At 43.6% G+C, this 23,776-nt stretch overlaps 1 protein-coding gene across 1 annotated transcript in view; it reads left to right on the forward strand.

Annotated features, from left to right (window-relative positions):
- Positions 1 to 1,149: 1,149 nt before the first annotated feature.
- JAG1 (jagged canonical Notch ligand 1) overlaps positions 1,150 to 23,776 on the forward strand; it is a gene marked incomplete at its 3' end in the record, with an annotated part of 34,409 nt that continues 11,782 nt past the window's right edge. The window contains exons 1-5 of the mRNA XM_079532931.1: positions 1,150 to 1,442; positions 2,262 to 2,567; positions 13,466 to 13,517; positions 18,730 to 18,984; positions 19,967 to 20,027. Coding sequence (XP_079389057.1) covers positions 1,371 to 1,442; positions 2,262 to 2,567; positions 13,466 to 13,517; positions 18,730 to 18,984; positions 19,967 to 20,027 — 746 coding nt within the window. The 5' untranslated portion in view covers positions 1,150 to 1,370. The remainder of the gene's footprint in view (positions 1,443 to 2,261; positions 2,568 to 13,465; positions 13,518 to 18,729; positions 18,985 to 19,966; positions 20,028 to 23,776) is intronic.

The following is a 23,776-nucleotide window of genomic DNA, read 5'->3' on the forward strand; positions in this document are numbered from 1 at the left end:
CGGCACGGGGCAGCGGCACGGGGCAGCGCGCGGGGACGGCACAGCGATCACCCAGCTGCGCACGGGAGCTTGGGGAACTGCCCGGCCCTGGGATACACTTAAAGCTTGCCCTCGTTTGCTCCGTTGATGTGCGGTTCTTCCTCGGGGAGCGCGCCTGAATGCTTTTTTGCTACGGTGCAAACCAACACCCAGCGGCAGGCAGTCAGTCAGTCCCACACAGCCCGCCGTCGGCAGCGCGCGGTGACGAAGCCCGGCGCTCACTCGGGAGCCGGGAGCAGGCGGGCTGCCTCCACGCGCGGCTGGGCCGTTTTCCCACTCACGATCTACGGGAGATACCGGCCAACGCGCCGGGCTGATCGGGAGGGACGATGCGGCACCGGGAGAGAGCGACCGCCGCCTCGCCTTCCCTGAGGGCCGGCAGCCCCTCGCGCCTCGAGGCCCCGCTCCCGGCGCGCGCCGTCCTCCCCTCAGCGTTCCCGCCGCGAGCGAGCGAGCGCGCGCCCCTCCCTCGGCGCGCGCGACAGCCGCTCTGCCTCAGGTGCCGCGCGCCGCAGTAGCGACCCCAGCCCTTCCCACGGCGCGACCGCCTCGAGCGGGGGATCGCGCCTCCGCGAGGGTGCGGCGAGCAGCTCCTCCAGGTGGGCCGGCCGGCACCTGCGGACGAACGTCTCGCGACGGACCCACGGACCGCCGGCCTCGGGGCGGGAGAGACCCGCGGCCCGCCTCTCTCCGGAGGAGCGGCCGTCGGCTCTCCGCCTCCTCGCCTTGCCGGTACCTGCCTTTCCTCCTCCCGCCTCCCTCATGCATATGGATAGGCGCATGCGCGCGCGGCCGGCCTCCCCGCCTGCCGCCGTGGGCTAGATGAAGGCGAGCGGCGGCGGCGCTGCCAGACGGGCGGCGGGCGGTGCGTGCGCTGCATGTGCGTGTGTGTGTGTGTGTGCGTGGTGTGCGTGCGTGTGTCCGCGTGTGTCCCGGGGGGCGCCTCCGCCGCGCGCTGCCCGGCGACCTGAGAGCAATAAAAGGATCGGGATAATAATCGCGATAATAAAATAAAAGAGAAAAGAAAAGGCGGACAACAAAAAGAAAGGAGGAAAAAAAAAAAAAAAAAAAAAGAGGGAGGCGAGAGAATAAGGAGAATAAAAGGAGGCCGGGCTGCTTTGCATTGAAGACCGGGGCGCTATTGAAAGCGCCTGAAAAGCGGCGTTGTTCGGCGCGGGCGCGGCGCGGTATATAGAGAGCGGGGCGGCGGCGGCGGCGGCAGCGGCGTCTCCTCCTCCTGCTCCTCCTGCTCCCTCCGGCCCTCCCCGGCGCGTTCCGGAGCGAGCGGCGGCGGCGGCCTGCAGGCGGGCAGCGCGGCGGCGGACGGCGGCATGCGTGCGGCCCGGCGGGCGGCGGCGCGCTCCCTCGTCCTCCTCGTGGCCCTGCTGGGGCTGCGGGCTCAGGTACGTGCGGGGCGCGGGAGTGGCTCCCGCGGTGGTGGCTGGACGGGGTCCCATGAGCCGCGGAGGCTGCGCGCCGCGGGGCGGCTCGGCGGGAGCGCGGGCGGCGGTGCCGGCTGTCCTGCGGGGAGGGCGGCGGTCCGTGCGGCCGGTCCGTGCGGCGAGGCGAGGCTAGGCTAGGCTCTCCGAGGACCGAAGTGCCATTAGCGCGCGTCGCTTATTTTCGGGATTACTTCCTTCCCCCCCCCTTTTTTTTTTTAATTTAATATATATTTGTGTGTGCATTTTTGTACTGTTTTTTTTTTTTCTTTTTTACATCGTTGCCAAGCGTAGTGCCGACGGGTAATGCGGGGCTGCCCGTCCCGTCCCGTCCGCCGCTCCTCCGAGCTGTAGCGGCTGCGCTGCTGCCGGCGCCGCGGTCGCGCTTTGCTTCCGTTCCTGGGAAGCCTCGCAAAAGCCTTTTAGACTCGGGTCTTTGGGTTCTTTCTCAGCATCCGTGTTGCCGGGATGATTTATGAGCCTTTCTTGTGGGTATTTGCTAGGAAAAAGCTTGAAGCAATTGCTTTTTCTTTTTTCTTAATGCTGTGTGCGTGCCTCTCAAAAGTAAGCTGGCTTTAAGATGACTTTCCTCTGCCTGCAGAGCTGCCGTAGGTTGTGTTTGGGGTGAAAGGTGAGGTAACCGTGTTTTTCGTTTTTTTTTTTTGTTTTTTTTTTTTGTTTTGTTTTGGTTTTTTTTGGTTTTTTTTGGGTTTTTTTTGTGTTTTTTTTTTTTTTGTGTTTTTTTTTTTGCTTTCTCCTGCGGTTCTTTCTCGGGACGAGCAGGTGGTGTCAGCATCGGGACAGTTCGAGCTGGAGATCTTATCCGTGCAGAATGTGAACGGCGTGCTGCAGAATGGGAACTGCTGCGACGGCACTCGAAACCCCGGAGATAAAAAGTGTACCAGAGACGAGTGTGACACTTACTTTAAAGTTTGCCTGAAGGAGTACCAATCGCGGGTCACCGCTGGCGGCCCTTGCAGCTTCGGATCCAAATCCACCCCTGTCATCGGCGGGAATACCTTCAATTTAAAGTACAGCCGGAATAACGAAAAGAACCGGATTGTTATCCCTTTCAGCTTCGCCTGGCCGGTGAGTGCCCTGCTCGCTCTGCATTGCCGGATGGTGCTGTTAGAGCTCGGCTCGCTACGAGCGTCTCCAGCTTGTGGTGCGGGGATGGAGGCGCTGGGCTGGGGAGGGAGCGGGCGCCTTGGCGGGGGAGCCGGCACTCTGCCGGGCAGAAACGAGCGAAATGCGGTGATGTTTTTGTTTGTGTTCCCTGGGGCTCACAATGCGCAGCCTGTTCAATTTGAAAGTCAGATGTGCAGCGAGGGGGATCTAAACGGGTCAGGGAAGCAAACCCAGTATCTCTGCACTTTACAGCATGAATAAGCCTCTTGAGAATTAGAAGGTCAGAAGTTCATTTATTTATTTATTTATTTTTTCCAAAGCAGTGAAGCCTTGGGCTTGAGCCAAAGGAGCGGTGGGTTAGGGGCAGTGGAGGGATCCCGTGTGAAAAGTGTGTGTCATAGCTGGCCTCCTTCCCTGGAGCGTGTTTGGGAAGGCTTCCTGCTTCCCCCAGGGGAAAATCTCCCTGTGCTGCTTGGTGTTGATGGGAGCTGCTGTTGCTGCTCTGGGTGAGCTGGTTGCCAGCTTCCCTGAGAAGCTTGCTGTGTTTTGAGGTATGTGTGGACTCTGGAGCCTAAGACAGAAAAACCTGGCCATAGCTTTGGTCCATCTTACCCTCTCCTATCCGCAGTGCACGTTTTCTGGCACATTGTCTCTGTGATCCATAGATTTTGGCTTCCCAGTTTGCAAAACTTTGTGGGGCCTTTTGCCAAGCACTTTCCCACTGTTGTCCATTGCAGTAAACAGCGGTCAGCCCTGTGGGAAACTAGTGGGGGTGACCTCTTCATTAGTTGAAATCTGCCTCATTGGTGGTCACATGCAGAATGCTGGCTCGCCCTTCAGAGTTTCTTGTTGCTTCTGGAGAGCTCAAGGGGAGTGAAGCCTTGATATGCTTAGCCCTGTAGAGGAGTCCTGTAGTTGTTGCACAGACCCTAAGGACCGTCCTTCCAAAATAACTGTTGCCAGTGTCCCATTCATGCAGTAGGGTCTGGGGATATGCAAGACTGCTGCTGCCATGGCCCTCAGTACCACGAGATGCACTGCTCTGTGCCCAGCAGTGTTGCCAACATCAGCAGAAACTGAGGATGACCAATGTGGGGGGCTTTTGTGCACACATGGCAGTCTGCCTTTTGGGGTGGCTCTTTCAGATGCTGTGGTATATTAGCTGAAAATTTATGTTCCTAAAACTTGTATTTAAAGATCACCTAGGAAACGAAACTGTTTTTCCCCCTCCCCTTCTCCAAAGGTGCTGAGCACACACTTTCCCAGTGACTGCCTTGGGATATGTTGATGCTCAGCAGTTTTGAATATCCAGTCATCCTAACCTAGATGCCTACGGCCATTTTTGCAAGGGGTGGAGGGCCCTTGCATGCAAGCAGGGGAGGAGTAAATCTTGTTTCCTATCCTGTGTCACCGTATCGTTGCTGGAGAGGTGGAAGCATATGTAGATTTTCAGCACTCTTCAGAGCTTGGCCCTTCTAGTCAGATAAGGCCTGGTTGCTGTGAGGGCGTGGACTTTTCTGGGGGAAAGCCCACCCCGAGAACATTCCTCCCTCCAGTTGTAGTGCAGACACCCACTTTGTTAGTCCTGTGGCCAAGTGCTGTAGGCAGCTGTGTGTTCTTGGAGCGTCCTGTGCTGCCTCCTACCTGCCTTCTCTGTCAGTTGTGACTTCTGGAGCAGCAAAGGCTTTAGAGGCAGAAGGGTGAAATCAAGCCTGCGTTTTTATGGAGATAATATTACAAAGTACAATAGCGGCGTTAACAAAAGTATTCTCTGTTGGAAGTACAAGTCCTCTCTTTCTTCCTTTTTTTTTTTTTTTCTTTCTTTTTTTCCCCCTAACATGAATGAGATAAAACTGTTATCAAATATGCCATCAAAGGGATAAAGGGTTTTGTAAAAAATCTGAGGTATTTGAAGCTCTGCCAGTGGCTGCAATGCTTGTACTGCAGGGCTTTTTTTGTTGTTTTTTATTTCTTTCTTCAGAAGAGTTAGGGTCATCTCCCCCCTGAGCCAGTCTGCTCCCAGTCATTTAAATGCCTCGGATCTGAAGATAAGTGTATATAGAAAAGATGTGAAAACTGAATACTCCCCTTCTAATGCCCTTCTCTCTGTAGGATCACTAGGAAGGGACATCTTCGGTGTAGTAGGAAGACTTGGGGGTTCTGGAGACCATGGAAAAAGTTTCTTGTCTGCTTTCTTTAGTGAAAGAAATTTCTCTGTTGTCCTGCTGAATGTAACTCAGTACTGGAATCATAGAGCAGCAGTGAGACTCCAGTGCAGCCTGCAAAATGTGCAAAGCTTGTCAACTTCTGACAACTCTGTTTCCCACAACTGGAAATTTTTGGAATAAATGCTTGCATTTTTTTCCATGCAAAAATATTACTTTTGAGATTGTGATGACTGTTCTCAATTATCAAGCCTGCATCCCAGCTTTAACTTCACAGAACACGGCTTTTCAGTTAGCCATTGTGACTTCTAAATAGCACTGGAACAAAAGAATATCTAATGTGACAAAGCACTTGTTTGTACTGAAACTGTGGACAGAAATCATTTTTAAGTAGTTCTGAGAGCTCTAAAGATAAACTAGAAAACTTAATGAGCCAACTCAAATCTGATGCTGAAATTTCAGCACTTAAAAACATTTCTGTAGATGGGTAAACACTGTTGATTAATCAAAGCATGAGACCAGCTTTAGATTTACAAATGTGGCTAATTGTGAGAGCTTACCATTCATTTTCAATTGGTTATGTTCAAAGAAACTGGAGCTAAGCTGGAATGTTAGTTGTATTGCGCTTGAAAATTCATGCTCATCTCTGTGTATGTGTTGTGTTTTGTTGTCCAAGGGAGGTTTTTCTGGGATGTTACAGCTTGAATCTGTAACATTCAGAGCTGTTGTTGCCTTCATGACTTTAAAAAAGCTACAAGAAAATGAGAGTGTGTGTGCGTGTGTGTGCGTGTGTGTGCGTGCGGGGGGGAAGGGGGGGGAAGACAAAGCACTTCTTCCCAGCCAAGCTGCCCCTCTGGCCTTTTGTCAAAAATAGGTATGTTGTGTTAGAGATTCTGAACAAAAGAAAATGGTGTGTAATATAAATGTACTGTTAGATTTGGCTTGTAGTTGTAATGTAGATTTGAAGCATTGGAGTCTTACTACAAGCTCACACAGTTAGCTGTTGTCAGTTTTGATATGTATCCTTGTGAGTAATGGCTGTGGAGATGGTGGGCCATAAATTCATTTAAGTGATTGGAAGTTTGACAAAGTTGCTAGGGAACAGGGCAGCAGACCAGCAGAAAAAAACATACCAGAGTGCATCCAGAAAGCCATCCCTGCAGTAGCTTGCAATTCTACAGTAATTTGCAATGATAATAATATTTTTAAAATATATACACAGCCAGGCTTTATTCATGCATTCTTTTAGAGATTTGATTGATTTCTCTTGATGGGCAGGCCTGGCTTATGAAGCCATATAGGAAAGTATATGGAACAAAAGAATTTCCATGTTCCACTTGTCAAAGTCAGTCTCAACAAGTCTTGTTTGCTAGACACATGCTCTTCTTTGGCATAAATCAAATCTCTTGCCTTTCTTAAGGAATCAAATGGCATTCATAGTCTGATGCCTGCTGTACCTTCAGGGAGCCACACATGGATAACAAAGCAAAGCTTAGCAGTAAATTCTGCTTTTATGTGAAGAGAGGTTTTTTTTGTGTATTTGATGAGGCTGTGAGTAAGAAGCAGGTCAAAGTTGGCAGTTCCTTTGGTATGCTCAGGTCTAATTTCAAACAGCTTGTTTATCCTGAAATTATGATCCTTGTAATTATTTAATGTTGGGGCCAATTGCACCAACCCAACAGCAAACTATTGAGGGTGGAAAAAACCCTCCAGCATCTGAATAGCTTTAGTGTAAAATATGATGGAAAAAGTGTTTTGAATGTCTTACTTCCATCTTTAAAAAATAAAATATTTGGCCTTCCCCTTTTTTTTAATGACAAATCTTACTGTTTCTGGGTCCTGGAGATGTAAATATGTCCTCTGGGTAGGCGCTGCTTTTTCTGGCTAGAAAGAAGGAATGAAAGAGCTTTAGTGTTGTGTTCTAGTTTTTAAGGTTCATGATTTCCTCTTTCCCCTTGTCTAGACACAAGAGGCTTCCAAAATACTTATCTGTGCCTCATTAATTAATGTAGCGGCCTTTTGAGAGAAAAGCATCGCATCATTCAGCTACTTTTATTGTTGTTTTATTTTCGCCTTTGTTTTCATTTGCTTTATTGTACATGTTGAGTTTGTCTTTCTTTCTATTTTTTTTTTTTACATAACTTTAAACCATTGGGTAACAATCATACAACTAAAGCTAAAGATTTTGTTCTGTGTTGATTTTTTTTATTTTTTTTTCTTCCTCCTTCCAGTTAGCTCTTGAAAACTTGCAGTAGCACATGCTCAGTATTGTTTAAGCTCTTCTTAAAGAATGTCTCGTAAATCATCTCAGAGTAGGGCAGGTCAGAAGAAAATTTTATAACAAAATGCAGATCAATCAAGTAATACTCACACCACATCGTTTGTTGTTCACTTATGAGAATAAATCTTCAGCACTTAAAGGGCAGTGTTTTGCTTAGGATGGCTAGCCAAGATGGAGCTGAGAGCATTAACTGACATCTGAAGCGTAATTACCATCCGTGGAGCTGTGTTTTTTCCCCAGGACTGCAGAGAAGCAGTGCAGCTACTTGGGGGTTTTGGACTTGTTACATGTTCTTAAGAGTTATTTATGTTCCAGTCAGTTCAGAACTTCATCTTCCTGGTAAATCCATTTGATTATATTACCATAATATGCCTAAAAATAAATCCTGCCTGCTTCCAGGATTTTTGTTCTTGTGATACATAACGAAGGCCCGCTCCAGTTTAGCTTCAGTGCAGCTGGATTGGGCCTCATGTTGAAGCTTATTCCTAAACTTTCTCAGACTGCACGCATCCAGCGCTGTCGGCTTGTTTACGCAGCTGGAAGTGTGCATGTCTAAAAATGAATTGCATAAAATTGATGCTTTATGCATAAAATTCTTGTTGGGGAAACTTACTGCTTTGCTGTGGAATGAAGGCCTCAGTAGAAGTAAACTAGTTGGGAAGGTGGTGAAGTTGGGCCTCAGCTCATTTGTGTGAGATGTTGTGCAGCTTGAGAAGCTTGCATTCTCATCCATGGCTTTTATTCCAGCTTCAGTTCCTACTTCACTACCTCCAGTGCCCTGCAAAAACCTCAAGCTACGCTTCTTAAAAGCATTTCTATATAGATAAAAGTAAAGACAGGACCGTCTTTGAAAAATCAGACTAAACTAAGCATTTCTGCTGATGGACAGAAGTTTTATATGTTACCTAATTCAGTTCTAATAATAATTGTAAATGTGAGCCATATGCATCTTAAATGGGGAAAGATGTGAAAATTAGAAGTTGTTACAATCTTTTCTTGTTTCTCTGGAGCTCATGACTCTGTGGTCACTCTTCTACAGCATAAATTATACTCATTATTGTTGTAGTATTCAGAAGAAGCTGTAAAATGTGGATAGAAGTGGTTAAAGTGGTTTGTAAGTAGTCAAACATCCTGAGTCCTTTACCAGTTCAACCCAGTTCTTATGCACTTAGGTAAATAAGTAGAAAGGCTTCTTGTTCAGGCTTGCTCTATGTGAACCTGACTGTTTTGCTTGGCTGGCTACTAGGTATTCTCTCTATTAACCTTGCCACCCTTTTGTAACTGGTGCATTTAATTATCAGTGGGATGCTTTAAACAGGTAGGGGGACTGATAAGAGCAGGTAATCTGCTTGCTGGGGGAGGTCAAAAGCAACTGTTGACATCTTGGCCTACCTACTAGCCTTTAACAAGTGGGGCTCCGTGAGAAAATCGCTCTGTAACCAGGTAAGGTGCTGGTTAAAGTGCTGTTGTCGTGTGATGCACCTCAGCAGCTGCAGTCACCTAAAATCATTAGTTTAAAAAGAAAGATCTTATGTATAACATCATACAATATAAATATATGTGTTTTAAGAAGAGCAGTGGGAGGGATGGATCTGAAGTCACCCCCCTCTAACTCAGTACATTGTTTCATTAATGCATGCTAGTTTTATGATTGGAATACATTGTAGCCTGGCCACCCAGACAGTGACATTGACTGCTAATATTAACTGAGAACAATAGCGTGGCCATACTGACTGCAGGGAGGATTACAGAACATAATGGGGCCTATCCAAAAATAATGCTAATACAGGACAAGCAACAGGAAGCAGCAGTAGACTCAGCATTGCTCGGCTCCCAGACAAACCATGGACTTACTTCACACAATGGCAACTTCAGCACATTATGTATTCACAGGACACTCATTATTCCAGCAAGTTTGACAGATCAGAGATCAGGATGATTTACTGGATGCTTAAGCGCATGCATAGTTTGGATAGTGGTAATTTGTGTCCATCATTTGGCAGGAAGGAGAAGCTGTGTCACAGAAACAGTCTTCAGTTACTGACTTGGCTTATGCCAAGCTGGAATGGTGGGTGAAAGTCATTCCTGTAAGTTGCCAATGAATTAAATTTGTTTTTGTATATTCTTTGAATGGCACTGAAGTGTTTACGAGCACTGACAGCAATGGAGGAACTGCTCAAAACAAACAGCAAAAGAACACTGTGCTTGCATTTTCACCCGGGCATATTCTGATGAAACCTGCCTGTTTGAGGTTCAGTCTAGCACTTGGTCAGGGACTCTGAAGCAGAAGATCACTACAGCTTGCTTTGCCTGTATATACAGGGTTAAGAGAGTAACAATTTATGGGTTGCTACCTTAGTCTTCTGTAGTCTGGCCCATAGAATTGCTTCCTGACTGTATTCAAGAAAGAGTCAAGAGAATTGTTTCCTGTTTTTCCTCCAAATACGTAATTTCTCTGGATGAGGAACCAGTTGCCCTCAGCTCCCATGGAGGAGCACTCTGTTGTCAGGGTTCACTGGCTGACCGTGGCATGACGTGGTGACGCATCTGCACGGCGGCGTCACTGTGACTTGCCATGCGGCAGCAGGAGCATGCAAGTGAGAGTCCTGCTGACTTTTAGGGGAAGTGGTTTTCTGACTAGCCTCAAATGTGCTCAGAGTTGCCCTCCTTTCCTGGCTTTTGGGCACTCTGAACTACTACTCTGTTTCTCCGTTTTTTGTCTCATCCCCTTCTAGCTGAAGGGCAGAGAGACTGCAGCAGCTCCCTCAGTGTGCTGTGCCCCTGGGATAGTGTGCCCAGCTCCTAGCCTTCTTCCTAGTGGTGCAGGCACAGTCTGAGGACTGTTCTCAGATGAGTCTTCAAGCTGTGCCTGGCTAGGAGTGCACGAGGAGAACATGGCTGAGCTTAACCTGCTCTCCTTGTTTGGCAGAGGGGAGGAGCAGGCACAATGTTAAGAATGCAAACTTCCCACTGCATTTGTCTAGTCATGGTTTCACATGCTCAGCAAAGCTCTTGCTTGGTTTAACCACAAGGCTAGAAGGGAAAGAAGTTTGACAAGTTGCAGCCTCTTTCAGAAGGAGGCTGTCCTTTTGCTAATAAGCCTGATGTTTCAGTCTTCCTCTGTAACTCCGAATCGCAGAATGTCTTTAGAAGCCAAAGTACAAAACCACCTCTCTTGGGTGAATACCTGGATGAAGGGAAGAAGAAATAGTAGAGAAGAGAGCTTTGAACACCTGTTGTCTAGCTGGAGCTGCTATTATTTCATTTAAATAGCTAGAAAATATGCTGCATTGCTCTTTCAGGCCTTTAAAAGGGACTTTCTTTGGATTTCAGCGTCTTCAAAGCTTTCAGTGAGTTGTATTGTCAGTGGACTGAGGCTAACTCGTGATAGCTTGTCACTGAGGGAAGCAACCCTTGCACATGGGTGCTTGCTTTATTTTATTTGGAGTGTGACCTCAACCATTTCCATCCTCTCATAGCTTAAAACTCATAGGACTTCAGCTTAAATTTGACCATGCTGCCTTTCAGCCCTCTGGGTGGATCAGACTGGATGTTGTGCACACTGTGCAGGCTTGCTGTTCCTTTCAAACTGCCTTTCCTCTCAAGTCAGAATCCCTGCCTTCTGGTCAGGCTCAGTCTTACAGTGGCTAATTGGGTGTGACTCCAGAAAGTTCACTGCTGCCTCTTTGCTTAGGACATTGCTTTGATGGAATAAGGTGCACGACGTGGAATTCTTGTGTCTGGATATATATATTTATTCAAAGATGGGCAGAGGTCAGCTGTGGGCATGGGAAAACTTAAACCTCCTCACTGTAAGTAGTCATTCCTGAGATATCTTAATTGTTGATCTATAGAGTGGGGATGATATGCGCTTTTAAAATATAACAATGGTTCAGTCTTTGCACAGAACTCTTTTTTGGGCAGTGGTGGAGAGGCATTGGCTGGAGTTATGTGATGGCTGTATTGCTGAGGGGCGCTTACTGCTGTTGTGGGGATGTGGGTGTCTCTGCTTTCTGCATTGAACACAAAGTCTTGTCCTTTCCCTGCCCCATGCTGAGAGGGACTGAGCCTAGAGATTAAACTGCCATTCTTGATACCTTCCCTTTTCAGGATGGGGATTCCTTATTTAAAATATGTCAGATGAGGTGAAAGGGGGCACATAGAAACAAGGGAGTTGCTAGGGTACGTCTTCTCTCCCTGCATTTTATTTCTACCCAGTTAAGCAGAAGCTCTTTACTCTGTAAACAAACTCCTGTTGGAAAGTGGTCATGCAGGTATCTAGCAACATTAGTACTTAAAGCCAGGATTCAGCCTTTCCTTTCCTTAAGGGCTAGGTGTGTTGGTAAACAGTGCTGAGAACCAACCCGTAACTGTTGCTATGAGTTTAGACAAAATATCTTCCAAAACAATTATGCAAGGCCGAAAGGAAAACATCCTTAACTTCATTGGAAATAGTGCTAGTTGTCATAATTCATTCTCCATATCGTAACACTTTTTTTCAAGCTTGCAGAAACACGTTGTGCTTCTGTGTTTGCAATTAAACCAGTGAGAAAGCATCCGTGATAGTGCAATGTGCACCTCTGAAATGGCTCAGGAGCGCTATTTGAGTTTTGTTTGATTTTTACCTTTGACTTGTGAAAGAACTTCTTCAGTATGCTTTCAATGGTGTTAAATGATCACATCGCGCTTTGTTTTGTTGCAGAAGTTTCTTCCAAGTTGAGGCACTTGTTCTAGACTAATAGCAAATGTGTCACTTTCATGAAATATTAACCAAAAATGGTGTGGCCAATGCAGCCTCCCTGTAAAAGTCAGGATGCATGTCTCAGCTCGCCCAGCTTTGCTTACTTTTTGAAGCATTTTCCCACAGTTATCAGTGAACAAAATGGAATCCTAGTCTGCTTTGAATATGAAACATATTTAGGCTATATTCCAAGCTGGTGTCCATCACAAACTAGGTTTTCATTCAGAGGCTGCATGCTGTGTCCAGTCGTGAGAAAACAGTCTGCCTCAGCCTCCTTTTTGTTCCTTTTTTTTTTTTTTTTTTTTTTTTGTTTTTGTTTTTGTTTTCCTCTCCTCTCAAGGAATTTGAGGTCTGCCTTAAAGCAGCACCTTCTAGCAGCTTATTCTCAACTTTATTTTGGTTTCTGGTACAGAAAAGGTGTTAAGGGCTGCAGGCCACTACTGAGTGCCTATATAATTAAGAAGAAATAAACCTTACAGTATACAGCTTCTATGGCAAAGCATCAAAGCTCTTCACGGAGAGAGTTTATATTTGTTCTGTTATTGTTCTCACCAGAAAGATGTTACGTTTATTACTTCATTTGTAGTTCTTAATGTACTTATCAAATCAGAGTGTGTTGGGTTTTTTTATTTTTCTTTGGCTTTTTTTTTCATTTTGAAGGCTTTTTTGAATCCTTCTTTAAGTTTGGCTGTGCCTGGCTATATGGCAATTTTGAAAGATACAGCTGAGTTAATAATATCCCAGAGTAGGGAGGGGGAAGGGAATACATCTTAATGGCTCTTGTTCTCAAGTTAGGATTGAAGATAAGGTGGCTCAGATGAAATAGCTGGCATCAGTCCAACCCATGGAGTCGCTCTTGATTAGTTTATGCTGATGATTATTATTACTGGAGTGCTAGGGAGCTCATTGGCAGGTTAGTCTGTCTGTAAATGTGACACGGGGTGGATAGTGCGTCTTCCCTTTCCCTGCTCTCCCAAATAGCTCGATTTTAGCCTTTGTTTTACAATGCATCTCTCTTAGCCCACCCCCTTCCCACATCCATCAGTTCTTCCCTCGGTTACCTGATACTTGTGGGAGCTGCGATGGCCCTCGTGCAGACAAAGCTTTCAAAGGGGGTGCTGAAAAGCAAAGTCCCTAGAGATTGTGCTGTCAAGGCAGAGCACAGTAATCTTAGCAACACTTCTTGCTTTCAGGATGATTGGGGGCAGGGAAATCAAGGCTACTTTTCTCAAAGTAAAACTCTTTTGAAGCAGTTCTTGAGAGTGGTGGTTCTTTTTCGTTGGTGTTTTTTTTTTTGTGTGTGTGTTTTGTTTTTTTTTTTGGTTGCTGCTATGCTAGTTCAGTGTCTTCTCTCTTCAACGTGCAGTATGCAATTCCACACGTGCTCAGCTGTGGCTACAGCATAGTGTCAAAGGCTGGACTTCCTGGTTAAGTACATAAGATGCATTAATGATGACAAAGATGAGCTATCCGAGGTGAAAGGTCTTGTAAGTCAGACTGGATAAGGTAGCTTATGGGGTTTCAAGAAGATCACATTTGTCTCAAGTATAACCTATTACCTATTTCTGTTTTCTCAGGCACAGAGCAGGTATTTTTTGAATTTGAATTGTATTATTGTTTTTCCTTCAGGTTCCATGCGGCTTTGAAATTAACTCTTGTTTCTCTTTTGCAGAGATCCTACACTCTGCTTGTTGAGGCATGGGATTACAATGATAACTCTACGAGTAAGTATTTGTTCCTCTGCTTTAATTTGTTTGGACTCCTTGATTTCCTGTCTATTGAAAGGTATTTGGCAGTCTACCCAGCTTACTATGAACAGTGAGGAGTGTGATAAGCTCTCCCACAATCAATTCACAGCAACTGCTCCGGGCTCTGCACTACCCTGTCTCCTTATTTCCTGTAGAGAGTGAGTGGCTTGCTCACTTAGGCACTAGCAGTTTCATGCCTAAAAATAGATGCTGTTAATTCTCACCTCATCCTCAGGGAGAATAAAGACCCAGGAGTTTCTCTTGTTTTGTTTTGTGTTGTTTGCTTTTTTTAAAGAATGATATTTAGAAGCATAAGCATTGCTGACTAGGGACCTCCCTATAAACTGCGTGCTTCTCAAAATTGAACACACTACATTTAAAAAAAAAAAAAAAAAAAAAAAAAAAAAAAAGGCCAGGTGATCCATTTAATGACTGTAGAAGAGGAGGAGAGGCAAATGATTATCAGTTCTTCCTTGGGGGTTGGATGTCTACAGACATGTATTCAGGAACTATAAAAATGTTTACCAGGTAACACCTGGTAGAGGTGGCTGGAAATCAAGGGTGGGAATCTTTCCCTTGGAATGTCTTTCGGCTGGATGAAGTTTTCTGCTGAGCTTTTACCATTGGCTAGAAGAAGCTATGTAGTCTCCTGGCTTTATGAGCTGTTCTGTATACTGCGTACTGTTACCGAAGCAGGTATGCAAAACTAGCTTTTTTTTTTTTTTAATGTAAGGTTTTAATAGTGTGTGGTAAAAGCCACAGGAGAAACTATGAACTTGTAAACTTTTGACATGACAAGCCTTTTTCTTCAACAAGGAAACATCAGCACTGTGGCCCATCTTCCATAAATCTTACAGCAGCTTATAGACCCCTTTGGACTGAAGTGGTCTTCACAGAAGAAAGGCTTTATAGAAATGTGCCCAGTGCTGTGGTTTTCTGTTCACGTTTTAATTGGTGAAGAATAGACAGTTTGGGAATGGCTTTTTGAGTCCAAGAACCTTTCTACACAGATCTACTTAGTGGTGTCTGTGATTTGCTTTACAACCTGCCACGTTCAACACTTTCGCAGTTCCTGTGATCTCAAGTTCTACTCCTGCACAGTCATGGAGATGTCTGGGAAACCTCTTGGCTCTTGGTTAAATGTGTTTTATGGAGAGGTAGAAAATAGATTGCTTCAGCAGCAGAGTTGTATTAAAAATGGAAGATGCCTGAATTCAAAATGAAGGTCTTGTTTACAGTAGGATCTGAAGATTTTTTTCAGACTGGGTCTCTGCCACTTTTACTATTATTAGAGCTCATCTTTTTTCATGAAACAACTGCATTTCCAAAGCTACACAATGAACCCTTTCTTTGCTTTCATGTTCTGGAAGGACAAATGTCTTCAGACAAAATTGCCTCATTTCTCAGCAGTACATTTGACCAAGTGCAGACAAGTTCTTATGTATGTTCCTGATTTGCATTTCTGCACTAGCCTTGTTGTCGTACAACCATCTGTAGGTCACTTCAGTCACAGTACTGCACAAAGCCTTTTCTTTGTAAACTGACTTTACTTACAGTCAGCTTTCCCATAGCTAAAGAATGTCGTGAAGATCTAGCTAAGGAAATAATTAGAACTAAGCAATTGTTATCATATAAAGTGATGAGCCTTTTTATTCTTAAACCCAAGATTTTCTTTCACACTAATTACTATTGAATTGGTAGCTCTCAAAAAAGTGAGTTTAGTAGGCTTTGTGTGTTTTGCAATAGTTTGAGCATCCTTCTGATCAATGTAGTCATTAGGAGATCCTAGAATGGATGCTTCCTTCCCCTCTCTACATTCCACTCCTCCTACGTTCCCTTAATCACATACTCTCTCTTGTCTCACTTCCAAGAGTGTCTTGCAGTTAAATTCTGGCCCTGTTGAAGTTGATGAGAATCATGCTTTGCTGGAGCCAAGATTCAATGTAAATAGTTTCCTTACTCTTGTTCTTCTCTAGATTCCATCTTGATACTGTCGCTTCAAACACAAAGCTAATGGAGCTGCCACTGCATCTCAAGCTGTGTCAAAGAGCTATTGTAAATTACTGGTATCAGTTGCATGTGAATTCTAGTTGGGCATGAGAGATTTCAGCACAATGTAAACCAAGCCATAGCTGGAAATTGTCTGAAATGAAACTTTAAAAAATAACTATGCTGTCCTTGGCCACCCAAACTGCTTAGAGTGGATTTCTTTGGTTGTTTAGTTCGGTTTTGCTTCCTGATGCTTGATAGCTGTAATTTCCAGAAACCAGACCACTGAAAGGCAAAGACAGGCAGTAAAAATAGCTAATTTCGCTAGAAAGTTGGATAGAGTTGCTCACTGAATAAACAGACAGATTAATAGCTTTAAAGTTTAGCCACAGAAAGCAAAGGGAAACAACTCTGTGACAGCAAAGTGCTGAGAGGAAGCTAAAGATGTACAGAAAGCCACTCTCTTCCGCTTCGTCAATTTCTAATTGAATTATGTTTCCTCTAATCTTTCTATCAAAGCATGGGATTTTTAGTCTGATGATGTCAAGGGAATTATGAAGATCCCTTTCTTTCAAGCCCGATTGAATTCTTGTTTTAGTAGCCAATCTGCTACTTTGGGGTTGCACACTTTAAAACTTAAAAACACTGTCAGTGCAGGCTAAGAATGGAAGAGTTGTTGCAATGCCTTCCCTGAAGTCTGGGTCAGCACGCTTGTGTAAGTGCATACTGACAGGTGGGAATAAGGAAGGGTGGAGAAATACTTATACAAGAAGGAACATGCCAATACTTCATTGTGAAAACTGTGGGTGATGGCTAATGGAAAGGGATCTTAAGTTTGTCAGACTGAATTTCAATGTGTGGTAGTAGCTTTATAACGTGTATCAAATCAAAGGCATTTTAGCTGTGATTCAAAGTGAAATTGCAGCTGGCTTTCATCTGTGTCCTTAACGAAATGAAGTCCAGTGGACTAAAAAGGGTGTTTCCATTTCAGCTCTTATCCACAGGCTGAGCTCAGAGGAATTGGTGTCACAGATGTACAACAAGGACTAATGAGCTGACAGATAGGGGAAGAATGATAGAGCAGAGGCAAGATCTCTTTTCCAAGGTGATTGTTTTTCTGGTGCCAAGGACTGAAATAGTTGTCTGTGTGATGTTCCTCACAGAGAACAGGAAAAGTCTGGAGAAGCAAGTGGGAGGGTGTGCAGCACTAAGTTAAGCACCATTCCCTTCTGCTACTCAGAGGAGAAGAGGAATAGAGTTGTTTTACTCGCAAGAAACAGGATGTCTTTATGCACACACTCAGTATTTGGGGAAATGTATTCCCTTTCCAGCTATGCTGTAGATCAGGGTGTAATCTTGGCAAGTGCAGCAAAGCCATCTCCAGCACGCATGAGTAGAACTGTAATCGCTTGACTAGCCCCATTCAAGGCAAATAGATATGCATCTGCTTAAGTACCTCTTAGAATTAGTAATCTTGTTGATGAGATCTAAGAGCCTTACACCTGCACAGTACAGGGCATGATATTGCTCTGGATATACCAGTATGGAAAGTCCTTAGGTATCTAAATTAATAAAAGCCTGCATGCTTTTGAAAGTCTTCTGCAAAGATGTGAGATCAGGGACTTAGTGCCAATGAATAATAAAAAAAAGGATTTAATTTGAAAATATAAAACGAGAAATACCAGAAGATGCATTAGAAGTTGTTGCCCTTAATTTCACACTGTAAACAGTTAGTGAATGCTGGAAACTTGAGCCAAGAATACTCATAAAAAGTGGTAAGTGCTTACTTACGTATATAGACACTCTTCTGTGGTTGGGGAGCAAGCGCTTTGATTCTCAAAACTATAGACAAGTAGGCAGGATCTAGCGACGGAGTGACAGTACGTATCAGTCCTGCAAAGCCTGTCTTTTTGAAAGCTAAAAATCAAAAGACTTTAGCAATACATTTAGAAGTGTTTTACGTTAAATACTGCCCGTGTGTTATGTCAAGTGTTGTAGCAGCTTCATTAGTCTTCAGCTCTTCCATAAAATCTCCAGGGTTTCTTCTGTGTTTGTCAGAAGAACTAACTGAATGTGAATCCACTTCAGTTCTTCACACTTGAATGTGCTAGTACTTCCCGTGCCGCTCTGTAACATCGTTGGCAAACTGCCCTTCTACCTAAACTTTTCCTCTGGCTGGATTATGGTCTCATATACAGAACAATGTAGCCTGATACTTATTTTTGTTTGTTTTTTTTACCATGTCTGTAAGGATATTTTGGCTGTTTTATGATAAACTTCAATTCGGCAGTCAAGTGCTTGCTAGCAGCGTGTCGTAAGACAGTGTCAGATCATTTAAGTCACAAGACCTGAACTACAAAGTGAAATACCGCAGACGTATACAATGTTCCAAGCTAATGTGAAATATTATTATTTCAAGCCATAATTTAGACAGTTGTAGGGCTCAGAAAGCCAGAAAACCTTTGCTGGAACTAAATGTCAAGTACAAAGTCTAAACTTTGAAATGCTCTATTGAGAGAAGGGGATTGTGTAGCAAATATATCCCGTAATTTGAGTTCTCTTTTTGGAGCCCTTGCCGTCTTGAATTTTTGGTGTCAGCTAATATCTGAAGGGGAGAACTTTCATGGTATTTTTCAGCCAAAACTCGTGGATGTTGACCAAAGTCCAAAGTTGCTAGTTTTCAATATCGTGTTTACACCAGAATCCCAGAAGGCAGCAAAGATTTGGTAGCGCTTATGTTCAGTTTGTGGACGTTGCTTTATTAGGATTCTGTAATATGACTTTTTTGTAAACATTCCGGTTAAAAATGAAATGAATACCAGTAATGGAGGAGCAGGGCGAGCCGCGTTATGTACCGGCCTGTTGGAGCTTGGAGAAAGAGGAGCTGAATCTTCTTTAATCGCTAACATTCTATGCTATGATTCTTATGGGATGTCTGGATGCTGAGAAAGGGATAAGCGATGGGCAGTAAGCTATCAGTTCCTTCTGACTTTCAGCTTTGTTTGGCTTTATAGGCTGTATATGCATTTCAGTTACTGGTCTGTAGCTCCAGGGCAGCCTTATCTTACTCTCTGAAATGGAAAATTAATAAAACCAACTGGCTATCTTGGAGAGTCTTGTCTGCTAAGCTAGAGATATGTAATGGGAGGCAATGATACCTAAACAAATGTTTAACTCCGGTGTCTCTTTTAACATCTAGATCCTGATCGCATAATTGAGAAGGCATCCCACTCTGGCATGATCAATCCAAGCCGCCAGTGGCAGACACTGAAACATAACACAGGAGCTGCCCACTTTGAGTATCAAATCCGTGTGACTTGTGCAGAACATTACTATGGCTTTGGATGCAACAAATTTTGTCGACCGAGAGATGACTTCTTCACTCACCATACCTGTGACCAGAATGGCAACAAAACCTGCTTGGAAGGCTGGATGGGACCAGAGTGCAACAAAGGTTTGTGACAAGTGCCTGAACCCTGGATTATCAGTAGGCTCGGATAGGACTTGAGTTCTTTGTATCCAAGTTGCAATTTAGTGATCAGTTTGTGTTGACAATAGGGCTGAGGACTGATGGGATGCGAGTAACTCGTTACACAGGGGCAGGACAAGACTAGTTTCTGCCTTGTTTTTAAAATCTTGGAGAGATCTTGCTAGTACTGGGTGCTTAGCAGATGTGTTCTTTCTCTGAGCATCCACATCTTTGCCCTTGGGAAGAAAACCCAGCCCACTGACTTCAATGGGAGTTCTGTTGCTGACTTCAATGGCAGGATTTCCCCTTTGGTGCAGAACTTCAAGACAAGCAGGAAAGAGAGACTTGTTTCAGAGCTGACCTGGCAAGTGTGAAGCTTTGGTCTTTGAAAAGTCCCCAGGTGTTTGTTCTACCTGAGCTGATGTTCAGCATGTTTATTAGGGAATGGCAACTTCCTAAGTAATTTCAGAAAGAGAAAGCAGGACTGTGAAGAGGAACAGTCTATCAGCATGTCTTGCTGACTGAGTTTAACTGCAATTTGAATAGACGCTCATCTTAATATCCTGTCTGTTCAGAGATAGGTCTCAAGTGTAAAGAGAAGTTAAAAAGTTGCTTTGAATTAGATGTAAAGATAGGCAGAGTGCGCCAGTTCACCACAGAGGAAAATAAACTTGTAGACTCGGTGACTTGCAGCTCAAAGGTGAAATGGTTTCTTTTGCGTAGAAACAACTCTTTGAACAGTGCTAGGTATGATTTCTCTGTAAATCTAGCTGACAGATTTCATATCACAAGGAGCCACCTACTTTATTTATTTTTTCATTTTCTAATAGACTTGATATGAGGGACGTGTCAAAACCTTGGATTTAGTGGGATTACAGTGGTGGTTAGAGATTAAAACCTTCCCACCAGTGTGAAGATGCAAAAAGCAGGCTGCATGCTGATGTTCTTTTGTTTTGTTTTTTAACAGCTATTTGTCGTCAGGGATGTAGCCCCAAGCATGGCTCTTGCACAATTCCAGGAGAGTGCAGGTAAATGCTCCCCTCTCTCTCTCTCCTTGTCCCCACCAAGCAATTAAATGAGTGATGCTGAACACAGTAGGATTGTGGAGGGAGGGTATTTTTGGAGCCATATTTTTGAGCAAGGCATATTATTCATGCAGACTTGCTCAGAACGAGGGGGGGAGCAGGCTTTTAATGCACTGCTAATTTGAAGCTTTTGGTTTGTGAAATGGTGGCATTTTGAGGGCTGGGGGAGAAGTGGAATAAATCAAGTGAATACTGCCTAATGAGCACTGACTAATTGCTTCTGCTAAATAGTGCAAATGCCTTATGGGTTGGGTTTTTGTTTAGTTTTTGGTTTTGGTTGTTTTTTTTTTTTCCCCTCCAATATCCCGATTAATAGGCTGTTTCAACTACTAGCTTGAAGTACAGTGTGGCTTTTCTCTCTTTTCTCTTTCACTCGCATTTTTCCCCCTTTCTCCCTCCCACCCCTGCTTTCTTCCATCAGAGGCAAAAGTCAAGCATTCTTTAGAATAGGATTAGTTAAATCTTTCTGTTCTTTTACCATTGTGAGCCAGGCTGGGAGTGCTGAGAGGTTAATAGCTGGGATGAAATCTTGTCAGTAGGCTCTGATGAATGTAGAATTCTGCTGCTGCGCTTTGAAGTCCATTCTGTCCTGGCAAGGACACAATGAGAAGCAGAGTTTATCCATAAACCAACAACTAAATATTTGGAGTGCTTCAAAATATACAGCATATATTTATGACACAGGGAGGTTTTCTCAATTACTAATACAGGGTTAACAAATATTAAAACGTCCTCATTCTTTATGAGCAGACTGGTTGTTTTCACGTAACCCTTTCTCATGCCTGTGTCTAAGGAATAGGGAGCTCTGCACTTCTTAGGCTACAAAGGAGCAATATTGATTCTGCGTAGGAAGGGTTAAAAGTGAAGCTTGGCTATTCGTGAGTAAAACACCGAAATCTGGAGGAACAGAAGTCTTTTTTTCTGCTTAACAAACATACTGCTGCATTCTCCATTGCTGGAAATGTTTGCGTGAAGTGAGCTGCTTTTCTTTCTAGATAAGCTGTAGTTCAAACAGGAATTAAATCTGAGGTATCTGACAGTCTGTGTTATATAAAAGGTCAGCCTAAATAATCACAGAGCACTGTCTCTGTAATCTGTGTTTTAAAACAAAACAATTTCATCAAGGAACTTTCTGAAAGTAAGGTAGGAAGTAACTTCTCGTCTTCTGCGAGCAGCGTGACAAAGTGAAAGTCAAGCCATGGGGTGGGCTTATTCTGGGTTATGCTAGGAGATTTAAATGTTGAGCAGTGCTGATATGGGCTGGTAAACCTCCAAAGCACCACATGGATATATTGCAATTAAAAAAAAAAAAAAGCCAAGCAAGTGATAGGAAGTACTGGGGGTCCAGATGGTGAGAGGAGCGTGTCAGTCAAGGCCACCAGTGATTTTGTGCTTCTGTCATCAGAATAAACATGCCTTGTAGGGTTGCTGTCTCCTAGTTAGAACAACAGGCTTTGTTTCCAGATTTTTTTTTCCTTTCTCTTTCTAAGTCTCTTACCTCCCACTCACTGCCCAGACATGCACTAGTGCTCTTATTTACTTAAGGTGCAACTTTCCCACACTTGATTTGCATAGTCTTGAAACAATGCTGTCCTTCTGGTGCTTTCAGATAACTTCTGCTTGCCAAGTCAGACCAATATCTTTAAAGTGAACACAGAAACAAGATTTTATTTTCTTTTAAGTTTTGATGAGTCATATGGCCTGTATGTTACAAATGCAACAGTTTAAAAAATAACATCCTAGCAGAAACTGCTCTGGGTTCTGGTACAACAGACAACTTGCAAACATTCTTAAAATATCCTTTTCTCACTTGGTGCAAGTTACTTTCTTCAACGCAGGTCTGCCAACAAACCCAAATTTACTCATGGATCATTATATAGAGAAAGTTAACTTTGTATTTCGCATAAGAAACTGTTGCATACATATTATTAAACAGGAATTATTACCACGAGTCTTGTTCTGGAATTGATACCTAACTTTTTTTTTTTATGCCCATAGAGTTTGTCCCATTTTGTTTGTTATACTTTGAAGTTGATCTGACTGAAGAAAGGCCTATCTCTGGCTCCACAGCTTATGCTCTTTGTGTGTGTTTTCTTTTTTTTTAATTACTTCTGTTTAAATTTGCTTCAAAGAAAATGAATTTAAAAAACAAAACAAAACGACTTCTAATTTGTCAGGAAGGAGTAAAATTCTAGGTTTGCATGCTTGTTTTTGCAGATGAGGTCCATTAGTTTTGCTGCCATGCAAGCTCATAGGCAATTTGCTTTCAGTGCAATACAAATTAAAAGGAAATGTTTCTAATTTTTTTTTTTTTTTTAATCATTCCATATTATTACAATCTTCCCTATGGAAGAATTTTCCAGGAGCTACTTGAAAGAGGTCGTTTTGCTTGGTCTGACTTTCTTTCATGTTCTCTGCACACAAAGAAACATAAGTTGGACTAGCTATTTTCTTATACACAAACTATTAAGACTTTCCCACTGACCCTGAATAGGCTGCAATTGAAATAGCTATTAAAAAAAGTTTAATTAGGATGTCGTTTGTCACCTGAGATTTTGAGAAGTCAGACTTGCCACTGGCTGTGTGTGATTACCCATTGGATAGATTCCTCTAGCTTTTTCCCATGAGAAGAAATTGCCTGTAAAAGAATGGGGGGGAGGGGATATTATAAATAGAAAGATTAGCTGACTTCTGTACAGAAGGGGTTTATTTTCATAATTTAGTGACAGCTTAGCGCATAATTGCTGCTGATCAATTACTCTTAGGACCTCTTAATGAAATGTAGTACTTCGACCAACCTTTGCTTTTAACTTCTAACTTGTTTTCCTTGCTTCTACCTATTGATCAGCTTTAATTTGAAGAATTCTTGGTCTACCTTGCTAGTGAGAGCTAAATAAAAGCCTAAATGAACTTTCTTATAAGAGGGCTTTTCTTTAAAAGAGCATCTTCCTTTTAAGAACAGAATTCAATTGATAGTAGCAATAAATACTTAATAATAAATTCTTCTCAAAATATGAAAATCCAAGTTTCCTAAAATTGGACATGTTTTATTATTAACCTGGAAAGGGGATAGAGTAGATCAAGCTCTGAAATGCATTGGCAACAAATCATCTTTGAACACATTCAGAATCCTGCTGTGTGCTGTTTTCTTTAATCTCTTACTGTGGCCCAATCTGTATTTTCTGTGTATGAGTTATAGTGCAGAATAAGGTTAGGTTCCAATGCAGGAGAGAATTCCTAACGCCGTACTGCTGCCTTGCCAACGCTCAGAGTCGGTGTTTATGGTTCAGTTCATCATCCTGCAAACTCAGCATGGCTGCAATGCCTGGAACCTTGTATTTATGAGGATCTCTGGATAACTGTTGTTTCCACTGACTCCCCCCTCCCCTTCCAATTTATAATGCACCCTGTCAAAGCCCAGAGATTGATTTGTAGTGCACACCCACCCTCTCTGCCACATTTGTATGAGGCTCCAAAAGAGTGTTATTGTGCTGAATGGCCTCATGCTGATTCTCTCTGAACAGTTATTCTTTTGTCAGGAGGCCAGCTACAGAGACCTTGGCAAAACTACTAAAATGTTTGTTTACAAGAAACCATCAAACAAATGTTGAATAGCTTCTCCTTTCCCCTTCTCCTCCTGCACCTCCCCAGTCTTTCTCGAAGCTTTGGAGTTCTGCAGTCCTATCTGTATA

This window comes from Tetrao urogallus, assembly GCF_951394365.1.
Source record: "Tetrao urogallus genome assembly, chromosome: 2".
In the NCBI taxonomy this organism is placed as follows: Eukaryota; Metazoa; Chordata; class Aves; order Galliformes; family Phasianidae; genus Tetrao; species Tetrao urogallus.